Source organism: Antechinus flavipes, chromosome 2 (genome assembly GCF_016432865.1).
Source record: "Antechinus flavipes isolate AdamAnt ecotype Samford, QLD, Australia chromosome 2, AdamAnt_v2, whole genome shotgun sequence".
Taxonomy (NCBI): Eukaryota; Metazoa; Chordata; class Mammalia; order Dasyuromorphia; family Dasyuridae; genus Antechinus; species Antechinus flavipes.
The window spans coordinates 262,860,050-262,873,410 of NC_067399.1; the positions used below are offsets into that span (position 1 = coordinate 262,860,050).

The 13,361-nt window shown below is 32.5% G+C and overlaps 1 protein-coding gene across 1 annotated transcript; it reads right to left on the reverse strand.

Annotated features, from left to right (window-relative positions):
* Window positions 1–3,023: 3,023 nt before the first annotated feature.
* Window positions 3,024–3,959, reverse strand: LOC127552525 (olfactory receptor 4F15-like). The gene has a single exon (XM_051983033.1). It carries the CDS (start codon window positions 3,957–3,959, stop codon window positions 3,024–3,026), a length of 936 nt encoding a protein of 311 aa, XP_051838993.1.
* Window positions 3,960–13,361: the final 9,402 nt, after the last annotated feature.

Sequence of the window (13,361 nt, forward strand, 5' to 3'; positions counted from 1 at the left end):
AAGTACAAAGTTCTCACCAGTATTAAATTGGTAAATTTTTAAAATTTCATATCTTACCATATTACCTTCTCCCCAATAAAATTATGGTAAAGTAGAGAGAAATGATCAGATGAATAAACAGATTGGCAAATAAATAGATGAATAGATAGATGAATGAATGAATGGCTCTCGGTTGCCTCCAGATAAATATAAATTACTTAATCTAGCAATAAAAGCTTCTACATTCTAATTTCCACCCATATTTTCCTGATCATGTTATTCTCCTTTGCTAACAATTTCAATTTTCCCCATTTACTATTATAGATACATGGCATTCTATCTCCCATCCTCATATCTTTGCACAAGTGAGAGCCCTTTTCTATAATGAACTTCTTCCTCATCTTGTCTTCATATAATCTTTAACTTTATACATAACACAATTTAAGCACAACTTCCTAAATGAAGCCTTTTTTGGCTGCCGGTGATATTCAGCAACTTTTCATTCTTTATATTGTTTTATACACATTTGTATTTACTTACATTTGCATAAACTATATTTTTCCCTCATCCCAAAAAAATATGATTTTTAAAGGCAGCATCTTTGCTGTCTTTGTATCCTGAAGGCCTGCCATAGGACCTTCCATAAAGTAGGTAGTTAATCAATGTCTTTTTAAAATTAAAATTAATGGACATGCAAAAATGCACATGTGTATACTTTATCTGTGTGTATGTAAATATACATATGCATATGCATATATGAAATTTTCAGAAAAAGATCATCTTTAAAAACATATATCACTTTGACACCTTGGGCAACCACCTTCTGGGTCAATACTTAACAATCATTCTTAGTCACTACCATTATTTCTTTTTTCATTTGGTTAATTGGCTGGTTTTGTTTGTTTTACTAGCATTATTTCAACATATTTTAGAGTCCTTTTTTCATGGACTCCAACTCTTATTTGCCTATCTACCTAAACAATTTAGGAATTTTAATGTGTTACAAAATTTGAAGATCCTCAATATACCTGTCAATGTTTCACATTAAATAAGTTTGGAAGTATAGGCCTGGCAACTAATCTAAGTATTGCTGAGATTCCAATTAACATAAGTGGACCACTATAAAATTTAGGAATGGAGTTTGATGGAACAAAAAGTAATAGTAAATATTTATTCTCTACAGTCATTTCTTTTTTTTATTCCACATGAATCTTCCATTTTAGCACAACTGAAACTGACTATTCTCCAAATATTCCTCATTTTAACCCATTTGCTCAAACTATTTCCTTTCTCAATACAACTGCTCACAATTACTTTCCCTTGCTGAGTTCAAATCATCCCCAACTGAGGTTGGTCCTTAAGGTCTCATTACTATCCCCAGATCTTTAATAGAAGGGAAAAGAAAAGAAAGGTGAAGAGAAGAGAAAAGTGAAAAGGAAAGAAATGAAAAGAAGTGAGAAGAGAGGACTAGTAAACTATACTATTATGCTGAAAACATTTATAAATTATATGATAATCCTGGACTAAAAGTTTGTAAATGACTATTTCACTAATAGACAAAGCTCTCATTAAGCTCTCTTCTAACAATGCAAATTGACAACATTTAAGAAAAGTAATTGTTCTTCGATTGAGAAACTTAGAAAATTTCAAGCATAAGTGACATATTCTAAAGAAGGACTTGAACTAAAGTCTTCATGACTGAGATCTACTCTGTATCTACTATACCAAAGCTTCTTGAATTGTGGGTCCTAACCCCATATGAGATCACATGACTAAATGTGGTGATCACAAAATATTTGGCAACAATAAAAGATTTCTGAATGCATTGCAAATTTATTCAAAATTAAATGTAATTAAGCGGAGGTGTTTCTGGCCTCGCATGATGTGTTGTACCATACAACTTCACTGCCCTTGGTTCTCAACAGAATAATATGTGTACTTTGTACTGCTATGCAAAAATGCTTGCAGAAACACCAGATCTCAGAATTGTTCCTGGGTTACCTAAAAATTCTTGAATGAAAATAAGTCACAAGTGGAAAAAGGTTTTAAAATCCAACACTAGACCACTCTCCCCCTAGGTAAGATTATGTATAGAGTTCTGACTTTTCAGAGAGAGAGAACTTTTTCTCCCAGATTTTTCAGATAAGAATAGGAGGTACTATTGAATCTTTTGTGATTGACAAGATAACCTTATTTCTAAGGACAAAATAATTGCCTAGCTGGGTCCTCTAAATCAACACAATTTGTAATGGGTTAAGGCTCGAGTTGATGCACTGAGGTCCCAAGCATGTGAGGCTAAATAGTAATTGGACCATACTCTATTAATATATATGCTTGGAGAAAGAATGGCCCCTGCCCACTCTTTGTGCAAGTCCTGATGTGTTGTATAGGAAATGACGTTTTTGGTGGGTAGCGGTAAGGGAGTGGAAAGGGAAGCCGAAGGAGAGACTGCTGGCTGGCATCTTGACACAGCTGCTTGTATTGCCATTGCGATGGCCCTTCAGCTCAGATCTCCCTCTGCTAGCTAGCTTCCTGTAGCAACTGCCCATATTGCTATCGCAATCTTTCTTGCCCATGTTGCTATCGCAATCCTTTTTCACCTCTTCACTTCAATAAAGATTGAAGGTTTTTCCCTTAATCTGAATTCCTAACTCTGGCTGATTTTAAATAAGCAGTCATCACAACAATTGATCTATTAATTTGTCTATAAATTTACAAGAAAACAAAATGATTTACTTTCCTTTTTAAAGTGTATTTTTCTTGCAGATTTGAATTTAAATTAAGAAATCATAAAAATGTACATCTTAAAATCATAACAAAAATGGAATTGTCCAAACCAGAAACATCAACATTTTATTCTTTCTTATTTTTCATCAGATGCATTAGGAGCCTATGTGCTTTTTAGCCATGGAAATAGTTTTCATATCACAGTAAAGAACATTAAAATGGAGTGTGCTATTATCTTAACGCCCAGATTGTCATCCACATCTTATATGATGGTCAGTTTAAACATTAAACATACTCTATCACTTTCACAATTATTTTTAAATTTTCCTGGTGCTCCCTAGTTGGATGATTAATCTTCTCATGGCAACCTTCATCTCTTTGTTCCTAAATGTATATATAGAAGGATTTAGAATAGGAGTGATAACAAAATCAAGAATAAAAAGAAATTTATCCACTGGCATTGTGGGGAAAGGCCACACGTAGACAAAGATACATGGACCAAAAAATAAGACTACCACAGTGATATGAGCTGACAATGTAGAGAGAGCTTTAGACAATCCACTTGAAGAGTGTTTCTGAACCGAGACCAAGATATAGATGTAAGACATAAATAAGAGAAACATGCTGCCAATGGAGATGAAACCACTATTAGCTGTGACAATGAACTCTAACTTATAGGTGTCCATGCAAGCTAATTTGATGAACCGAGGAAGATCACAATAAAAACTGTCAATTTCATTAGGACCACAGAAAGGCAAATTTACTACAAAAGCCAACTGAGTCAATGAGTGTATAAGGCCAATAACCCAAGAAGACACCTGAAGAAAAATACACATTTTGGGGTTCATAATGGTCAAATAGTGAAGAGGCTTGCATATGGCAATGTATCTGTCAAATGCCATGGAAATGAGGAGCACCATCTCAGTTCCTCCCATGAAATGAATGAAAAATATCTGGGTGATACAACCTTGGAATGAGATGGTTTTGTGTTCATAGAAAAGGTCAGAAATCATCTTGGGAACTGCAACAGTGGAGAGACACAAATCAATAAGGGAGAGATTGGCCAACAAAAAATACATTGGGGAATGCAAGTGACTATCATAGCTCACTGTGAGTACAATAAAGGAATTTCCCACCATAACAGCCACATAGAAAACGGAAGCAAACACAAAGAGACCAAGTTGTATGGTCCAAGAACTGGAGATTCCCAAGAACACAAACTCTGACACCGTAGAATGATTCAATTTATTCATCACACTAACTTTATGGTTACCTGAAAAAAAAAGTAAAAAGATCCATTGTAACAAAATAAATTTTCAAGTTCTAAAAATAATTCTTGTAGATATGAGATATTTTTGAATAACTTATTCATAAATATGTTGAAATTTTCCTTTTTTTTAATGTTTCCTTTCTAAGGAATACAATGATTTCAGTAAGTGCTGCATGAATAAGTCAAGCATGCCAAATGTTGAATTTTGTGATCAAAATATGTGTGAGAAGAAGCATTTTTGTATGTACTCATTATATCATGTATTTGTCATATACAGCATGTTTCCCTTTGTTATAATTTTTGAAAGGATATATCTCATCACCCCACAAATTGGAATCTCTTTATATTGAAATGAATCTTTTCCATCTTTTTCCAATTATTCAGCCACCTTCCCAATGATGTGTGCATAACTAATGCAGTTAATGCGGCACAATGGATAGAGCACAGAGTTCAAAGTCACAAAAACCTCCGTTCAAATCCAGCCTCAGACACTTGATACTTACTATCTGCGTGACCTTGATCTATTCATTTAATGGCTCAGTGTACTTCAGTTTCCTTAACTGTGAAATAGTGATGATAATTATAGAACCTATCTCTGAGATTAGTATCAAATGAGATGTTTTTAAAGTGTCTGGCACATTTTAGTCATTAAATGAATGCTTGTTTCCTTCCTTCCTCAATAAATGTTTGAGAGTGTAGTAATTTATAAATTAGATAATAAAGAGAAAAAAGAGAAAATGGACATACAGGAAAAGAAAGGTGGAGAAATATAAGTAAAATTAAAGAAAACTATGGAGAATAGTTTGAAAGAAAGGGTAGAAAAAATGAGAGATCTGTAAAAAAAAAAAAAAATCTTATATACTATGTGGCACATACAATGATTCTGATGAGATTCAAAATTTTCTGCTTGAATGTTTTTTATCCCCTAAATCTGATCCTATAATGTCCCATTTTATTAAGCAATTCAGGGAATTCATCTAAAGGGATTTAATCTCTCTTCCCAGAATAATATTATCAAATTCAAATAAAAAGATGGATGGACACTAAACTGTACACAAAGATCTCCTCAAGCCGCATATTACCTTTAAAATACACATTAATAATTATGTTTTATGAATTTTTATTTGTTTTGTTAAATAATTTTATTTTTAAATAATTTAAAATTACATTTTAATCTTGTTTGGACTACAGTACTCTAGAACTTTTTGCAGTACATGAGGTGTACCCAGAGAGTACAACATCACTTTTGCTGAAAATATGGAGACATCCATAGAACACCTTACTATCCTGTCTCTGGTCTGCACTCAAAACACAACTTGATAGCAGATATAATCATTAATACCTTCATAGAATCTTGTACCCTAAACCACCACTAACTCTAAACATTAATATACTCAAATCAATTAGGTTCTACAGGTTCAGGGAAGCTCAGTTTTGTAATGATCCTAGAGATTATAAAGTCAATCCATAGTGGAATAATAATGTTTTATGCAACATATTCTACAACTGTCCTCTATCAAAGACAGAGAATGTAAACTCTGGAGAGCCACCATGCAACTCTTGGAAAGATTCTTTAGGACGCTTTTCCTTACATCAAGCCAAAACTATTTTATGAAAACCATCGATTTTTTTCTTATTCTAACTTTGGAGACTTTCTTTCACACAACTCCAAGTACTTGAAGACTGCTAACAAGTCTTATTTTCTTCACAACAAACATACCTGTCTCCCCCAATTTATCCTCTACTGAAATCATTTCTTGCCCCTTTGCCATGCTGATTATTTACTTCTAGATTCTCTCCAGTATTTAAGGTTTTAGCCAAAACTGAACATATTCCAAATGTTATAAGAAAAGAGAAGAGGAGAGCAGGACTATCACTTCTGTCATTTGGGACTCTACTTGTTAATCTAAACTAAAATTCTATTAGTTGTTCTAGTTGTTTCTGGCACAATACTGCCTCTTTTTGAGATCTCTATATAATGAACTTTTTAAATAGGTTTATTAGTCTAGCCAATCCCATAATTGAGCCATTTTTATTTTTTAATATAGTGTGTGACTTAATATTTATTTTTGTGAAATTGAATTGATAGAATTCATTCTAGTATAGCATTCTTGTAGGATCCTACCTCATTTCTTCTGACTTGCCATCTGCAAATTTGAGAGTCATCAAATTTAATATCAAGGAAAACTTTCTAGATTTGTAGTTAGGAGACATTTGAATTTAATCTCTCCATAATATCTTTACAAGGACCTACCTACAATAAGAATTTTCCATTTAATTTACTACAAGAAAAGGTAGGGTTAGGTAGTGTATAAAAGGATAATTTACAAGCTAAAGGTATGATTCAAGTCCCACTTTTGACATACTGGTTCTGGAACTATGGACAAGTCATTTAACTACCCAATAGTTAAGCCACGCTTTAAAACTGTCCATTGTAGAGGAGACACTGACCTGGATTGGTATGAGGGCCTTCCTAATCCAGAAGTTCCCTAATCAAGGAAATTATAAATCTGGTTCACAATCTCTTCATTATGCTCACTTTTTAAATTAATATTTTTGAAATATTCCTGAACTATTTACCCATGTCAGGTCTCACTATTCATACTTTCACTTCAATTTTTTACTCCTGATTTTATCTTGCTGACAGTCACTCCTCTCTTGTAAATCATTTGCATTTGTATTTGTCTAAACCAAATAAAATGATTTATTTTTTAAAAATTGAAAAATATTATGTCACGTGACTAGTAATCTGTTGTTTCACTGAACTTTCATATTTCTAAACTGAAAAGATAATTTAGAAGGTGTTTATATGTATATGTACTAGTATGAATCTCTGGGTGTGTATGTTTAATCACTTGCTCTGGGAAGAACCAAAATCTTCTTGATAAATACCATTTTAAAATGGAGTAATGGTTAAATTAGCACCACTATTTTAAACAATAATAAATACAAGGAAGCAATTGTGACAATGTCTTAAGTCACTTAATAAAATATTTGACTTGAACATGCTTCCTAAAAATTAAGAATCTGTTAATTTGGTGACCAAAAAGCATATAATTTTTATAGGATGTATCTTCCAGTAAAGGATTTTGTAACGACAGGTATAAATTCCATGAGATAATTATGCTTGTGATATTTTGGTTAACCCTTCCATTGGTCAAGAAAATCTCTAAGACCTTTCTTAATATAGTCTTTAACTAATAAATGCAACTCCTTGCTTCAAGCTACCTCTTGCATGTTCCCAGTGTTACGAAGAAATATATAGAAGAGAAGAAACAATATTTTGCTGTGATACAGAGTAGAGGAAACAATTTTGTTCATCATCTTCCACCTTTAAAATTCAATATTAAAAAAGTGTTTAGGCTCATTCTTTTCTCTTTCAACATCTCCATGGCTAACAATATCCCAGCCTCATTATTTTTCCTATAGCCATAGTCGATCTGGTTTTTATAATTCATAAAACTAATAATGACACTTACCTTGCATTCTGCAACAATCCCCTAAAAGAAAACCCTCCCAAAAAAATCTGATTCTTCAGTGTCTTCCTCATCAACCAAATATGGATGATCCATAGCATTTTGTGTAGAATGTCATATTCACCAAATGACACTGATATAATGGTAAGAAACAAGAGAATTTTTCTTCAGAGTGATAAAAAATACAATCCATATCATAGCATTTTGTGATATGAAACAAAATCATTTTCTTAATTTCAAGTGTGAGACAGAAACACTCTTTCTTCAAATCAGAAATAAAATCTAGAATATCCCTGGATATGCTATGCTCCTGTACTTTCCCCACCAGGTACCAAATGAGAACAATTTTAAATGATAATAACAGTACGTGGTTATTCTGGAATTCTGTCACATTATACAGGAGTTGCGTTTTGGTTAAAATCATTGCCTACAAAAATAATTCTTATACTTGCTAAACTTTCACAGAATATAATAAATGCAGCTTACAGCAGACTAGGTAACAAAGATTCTGTAGGACATTTGGTTTACCCAAACACCAGGAGGTTTCTTGTCATGATCAAATTGCAGTATCCTGATATAGAATCCTCATGGGATGGAAACAAGACAGTAGATTCTTTCCATTAAATGAACTTTAATTTTATGTTACACACCTACTAGAGTGGTAGTCTAGAGGAACGGTAATGGACAGCTTTTATCTTCAGAAATTTCTGGTATAACTTTATAGATGTGTGCCTAGATGTCTCTAAACAGATTAAATATTCCTCCAGCAGGAACATCAAGGATCGGTGACCAATTGGTGTAAACTTAGTGTGACAGTCCTGAGCATTTTCTCCTTTGGGATTCTGCTTTTGAAACATTTTGCTTTTTTTTCCCCCCAGAGCTGCCAGGGAAAAAAATGTGAATGTTTGGCACTTTTAAATGTAGAATATCAGTAAGGGGAGGAGATAGAGGCAGAGGTAGAGAATCTAGCAGAGTGATAGAATATTTATCTGGGAATTAGGACTTACATTCTAGTCCTGGCTATTCTACTAACTAACTATGTAGCCCAATAGAAGTAGAAAAACAAATCAGAGGTCCTACATTCATTTTCTGATTCCATTACTTATTGGCTTGTATGTCCTTGGGCACCTCATGATCTGTCAGAGCCTCTATTTCTTTGTCTGTAGTCTCTTGAATTTTTTGTCTTGATTATCTGTCCTGATAGGACATCTACAGAAAACACTATAGATCAATATTTCATTTTGCACACTTGGGGTGAACCTTTATTAATCATCCTCTTAATTATAGAAAGTAAAATGTATCCAAATAAACTCCAACTTAGGGAGCTCTATTTCTTATAGAAATAATGCTTGTTTTATTAAGGAATTTCTCTCCTTTCTCCTTTTAGTGCCAAATAGAGCAGGAAATATCTAGAAAAAATAAGATAAAATGCTAGAGAACTCATGACAAACTCTGAAGCTGATTTGTTACTTTGTTGTTGTTTTTATGAACCCAGTCCTCTCTATGATCCCCTTGCATCTCCCAGAGTCCAGAAATTGTAGAATTCATTTGTCCCCGGCTACTCATAATCCCTACCAAAGCATTCCATCTAGATATGCTCAACCCAAGAACTCTATTATAGGAAGTAAAATGAGATAGTGGAAAGATCAGTAAACACAACAAAAATTTTAGTTTTAATCTGCATTTTAAAAAATTTCCCATTTTCAGGTGGGGGGAGTGGCAATAGGATTCAGTGACTTGGCCAAGGTCACACTAGTAGTAAATATATGAGGCTGGATTTGGACTTAAGTCTTACTAACTCTAGGGCCAAGGTTCTAACCACTGTGCTACCTAGCAGCCCTTCAGAGTAACTTTATTACAATATAACAATGTGAGTACTAATAAAGAGAAAATTCTCTTCTCTAGACATCTGGAGCAAAATAGAAAGCATTATCCTATCCTTTGATCAGTATAATAAGTCCTTCTAAATATAAGATCAATGTCTTTGGATAATATGTGAACACATAGAGAGATTTCCAAACAAAATGTGTCCTTTTTTAAACATTTTCCACTGAAGATTTGAATCCACATTAATGTATCTCAGAAAAACAACATTTTATAATTGTCATTAACATAATGTTTTTCTATCTCAGAGAGCATATCCACAATATTTTTATTTTTATTCTTTGTTTAAGCAAAGTATAGCAACCAAAGTGCCTATAAAATCAGGAAAATGGTCTATAAATAAATTTGAAAAAGACATGATGTTAAGCAAACTTCTAGTTTCACAGACTGATGTTTACGTACTCATGTTAAATGTTGGTCATTATTAACATGAAACCTATTCTATTTCTCATCATTTCTAAATAATTTCCTTCGAGCTTATTTGTTGGTTGCTTGTTATTCTCATTGCCATCTTAATCATTTTATTCCTGAATGTGTAGATGGAAGGATTTAAGAAACGGATATAATAAAATCAGGAATATCCATAAACATCCACTAGCATCATGGAGAATACGATATACAAGCAAATATGTTAGAGACCAAATAACAAGATCACTACAGTGATGGGAGCTAAATGAGTAAAGAAAGCCTTGGATAAACCATTTGAAGAGTGTTTCAGAACAGTGAACAAGATATAGATGTGGAAAATGAGTAAAAAGAATAAGGTGTCAAAGAAGATCAACTCACTATTAGCAGTGAGCACAAATTCCAATCTATAGTTATCTATGCAGGCCATTTTAATGAACTAAAAGAAGGGTGTTTCATTGCCAATTTCATTAGAACCACAGGCAAATTCATCACCAAAACCTATAAATTACTGAGTATCTGAGGACACATTATCAAACAAATACCTTGAAGAAAAGAAACATACATTTATTTAGGTTTATAATGGTCATGTGATGGAGAGGCTTACATATGGCAACATATCTGTCAAATGCCATTAAAGAGAACAACACTATCTCAGTTTCTCCTATGATATGAATGAAGAATATGTGAATGATACAACCCTGGAATGAATGATATGGCTTTATGTTTATGAAAGAAGACAAAAATCATCTTGGGATCTGCAACAGTTTAAAAAAAAAGAGAAGGTTATATTGGCCAATATAAAATACATGGGAGAATGAAGAAGAGGGGTAATTAACTGTTGCTATGAGCACACTGGGAAGATTTCCCAACACAATGACCACATAGAAGATGAAGTAGAACACCAGGAGGAGAAATTGCATGGCCCATGAGAGTCTAAGGAACACAAATTCAGATACCAAAGAATAATTCACTTCATTTGTTGGATGAAATACAGTATTACCTGAAAAAAAGAAATTGAAAAGAAAATCAAAACTATTGTAATAAATCTTTTTTCTGATTTTAAATTATAACATACAAAGTAGATCTTGAAATCAGAGGTACTTTTAAAACCAATTATTCATCAGATTCCATAGCACAATTTGTTTCTTTGCTTAATTTAGTTTGCCTGTTGATATGCACTATTATAAGGAACACTGGAAATATAAGTCAAAAGATTTCTACCCAAGATTTTTGCAACCAACCAAGTTTTTGTATCTTCCAAAAAATATTCTCATAGTCACTTTATATTGCTTTATAATTAGTTTATGATTGTTTTATATTACTAAATAATTACTACATGATATAATTTCTTTATAATAATACTATATAAACATAAGTTGAATCGGTATTATCATGAAAAATAGATCCTGATCCTACATGTGAATCACAAATTTTCCACCACTTACTCAGGCTTTCAAGCCCAGGAACACTTTCAATATTGTATTCCCAACTGTTTCCTTCTTATTACTTTTTTTGTTTCATCCACATAATTTTTATCACCACTATTGCTTCTTCAATACTACCATTGAGGGGCAAAGATTCTAGCTCAGAATTATATTTGGGTTGTATCAATTTGAGATTGGAGATCTAAAAACTATATATGGAGATAGTTGTCATATTGTTAGTAGAGTTGTTATATGTAGAGTTATGATTTAGTAAAAAGAAATATTAAGCAAATGGAACAGATTATAATAATTTTAGGAATGCAGGAAGGAACAGTATCAGGCATGCATCTTCAGTAATAATAACATGTGAATAATGAGGTAATAGTAATTAGTGGGGAGGAAGTAAAATATGGAATTGAAGAAAAGTAGAAAATAAATGACTTTGCTGAAGATTATTGTTTGTAACCTTGAAGTTGTCCATGATATTTCCCTATTTCTCAACCTTCATATAAAATAAATTATCAAGTTTTGTCAATACCATTTTTATAAAATCCTTGTTTTTATGACCAATTTTACATTCAATATAATCTCTACTCTATTTCAAGCTTTTATCTTTCCTATTCTATCTCAATAGCTTCCTAATTCCTGTGTAATTGTTTATATTGTCATTCTGTGATGGATTTTCAGATTGTGAATCTGAATCTGAGATATGCACAATATTTCATCGTGATACATTGATTTAAAATATTTATTTAAAAATCAAATACATGTATATATTATGATACTGCTGAAACTATGATTTTTTTAACTACAATAACCTTCCTTCTTTGAGATGAATCATCCAAAAATTAAGATTTTCATAAGGAAGTACATAAAAAAACTTTTCAAAATAAAACAACTTATAATAAAATTTGTTCATGGATTCCAAGATGCCCTTTATTATTTGAAACTGTCTTAGAATTAAAAATTCTCTCCTAAAATCCAATTTTATGTTATTAAATGTCTGTTGGACATCCCTTTCTGAACATGCACTTCAAATTTCACATGACCAGAAAGGACTTCATATCCTACCCCAGCCCCTGCAAGCCAATATGCTCAACTTCTCGAAAGAATTGGGCTGATTTTGTTTAGTTGTTGGTGTTTTTTGGAGGGGGGAGGTTTATATTTCTTTGATTGTTTTGTTTTTTCTACATTGTATCCCTAGGATTTAGCATAGGAATTGGCAGTAGTTATTTGATAATAAAATACTAGTTAACTGAGAGACTTCCTACTTACATTTCTACTTTTGTAACTGATATTCCTATACTTCTAATCATCTAGGTTTGTAACCTTGAAGTTGTCCGTGATATTTCCCTATTCCTCAACCTTCATATGAAATAAATTATCAATTTTTTGTCAATACCATTTTTATAAAATCCTTGTTTTTATGACCAGTTTTACATTCAATACAATCTCTACTTTATTTCAAGCCTTTGTCTTTCCTATTCTATCTCAATAGTTTCCTAACTGTAATTTCTTCCTCCAAACTCTTTCCCTTAAAGTACAAAGTTCTCATCAGTATTAAATTGGTAAATTTTTAAAATTTTATATCTTACCATATTACCTTCTCCCCAGTAAAATTATAGAAAAGTAGAGAAAAATGATCAGATGAATAAACAGATCGGCAAATAAATAGATGAATAGATAGATGAATGAATGAAAGAATGGCTCTCGGTTGCCTCCAGATAAATATAAATTACTTAATCTAGCAATAAAAGCTTCTACATTCTAATTTCCACCCATATTTCCTGATCATGTTATTCTCCTTTGCTAACAATTTCAATTCTCCCCATTTACTATTACAGATACATGGCATTCTGTCTCCCATCCTCAGATCTTTGCACAAGTGAGAGCCCTTTTATTTTTTTTATTTTATTTTTTAAATTTTATTTTATTTAATAATAACTTTGTATTGACAGAATCCATGCCAGGATAATTTTTTTTACAACTTTATCCCTTGCACTCGCTTATGTTTCGTTTTTTCCCCTCCCTCCCTCCACCCCCCCCCCAAGATGGCAAGCAGTCCTATATATGTTAAATATGTTGCAGTATATCCTAGATACAATACATATTTGCAGAACCGAACAGTTCTCCCGCTGCACAGGGAGAATTGGATTCAGAAGGTAAAAATAACTCGGGAAGAAAATCAAAAAT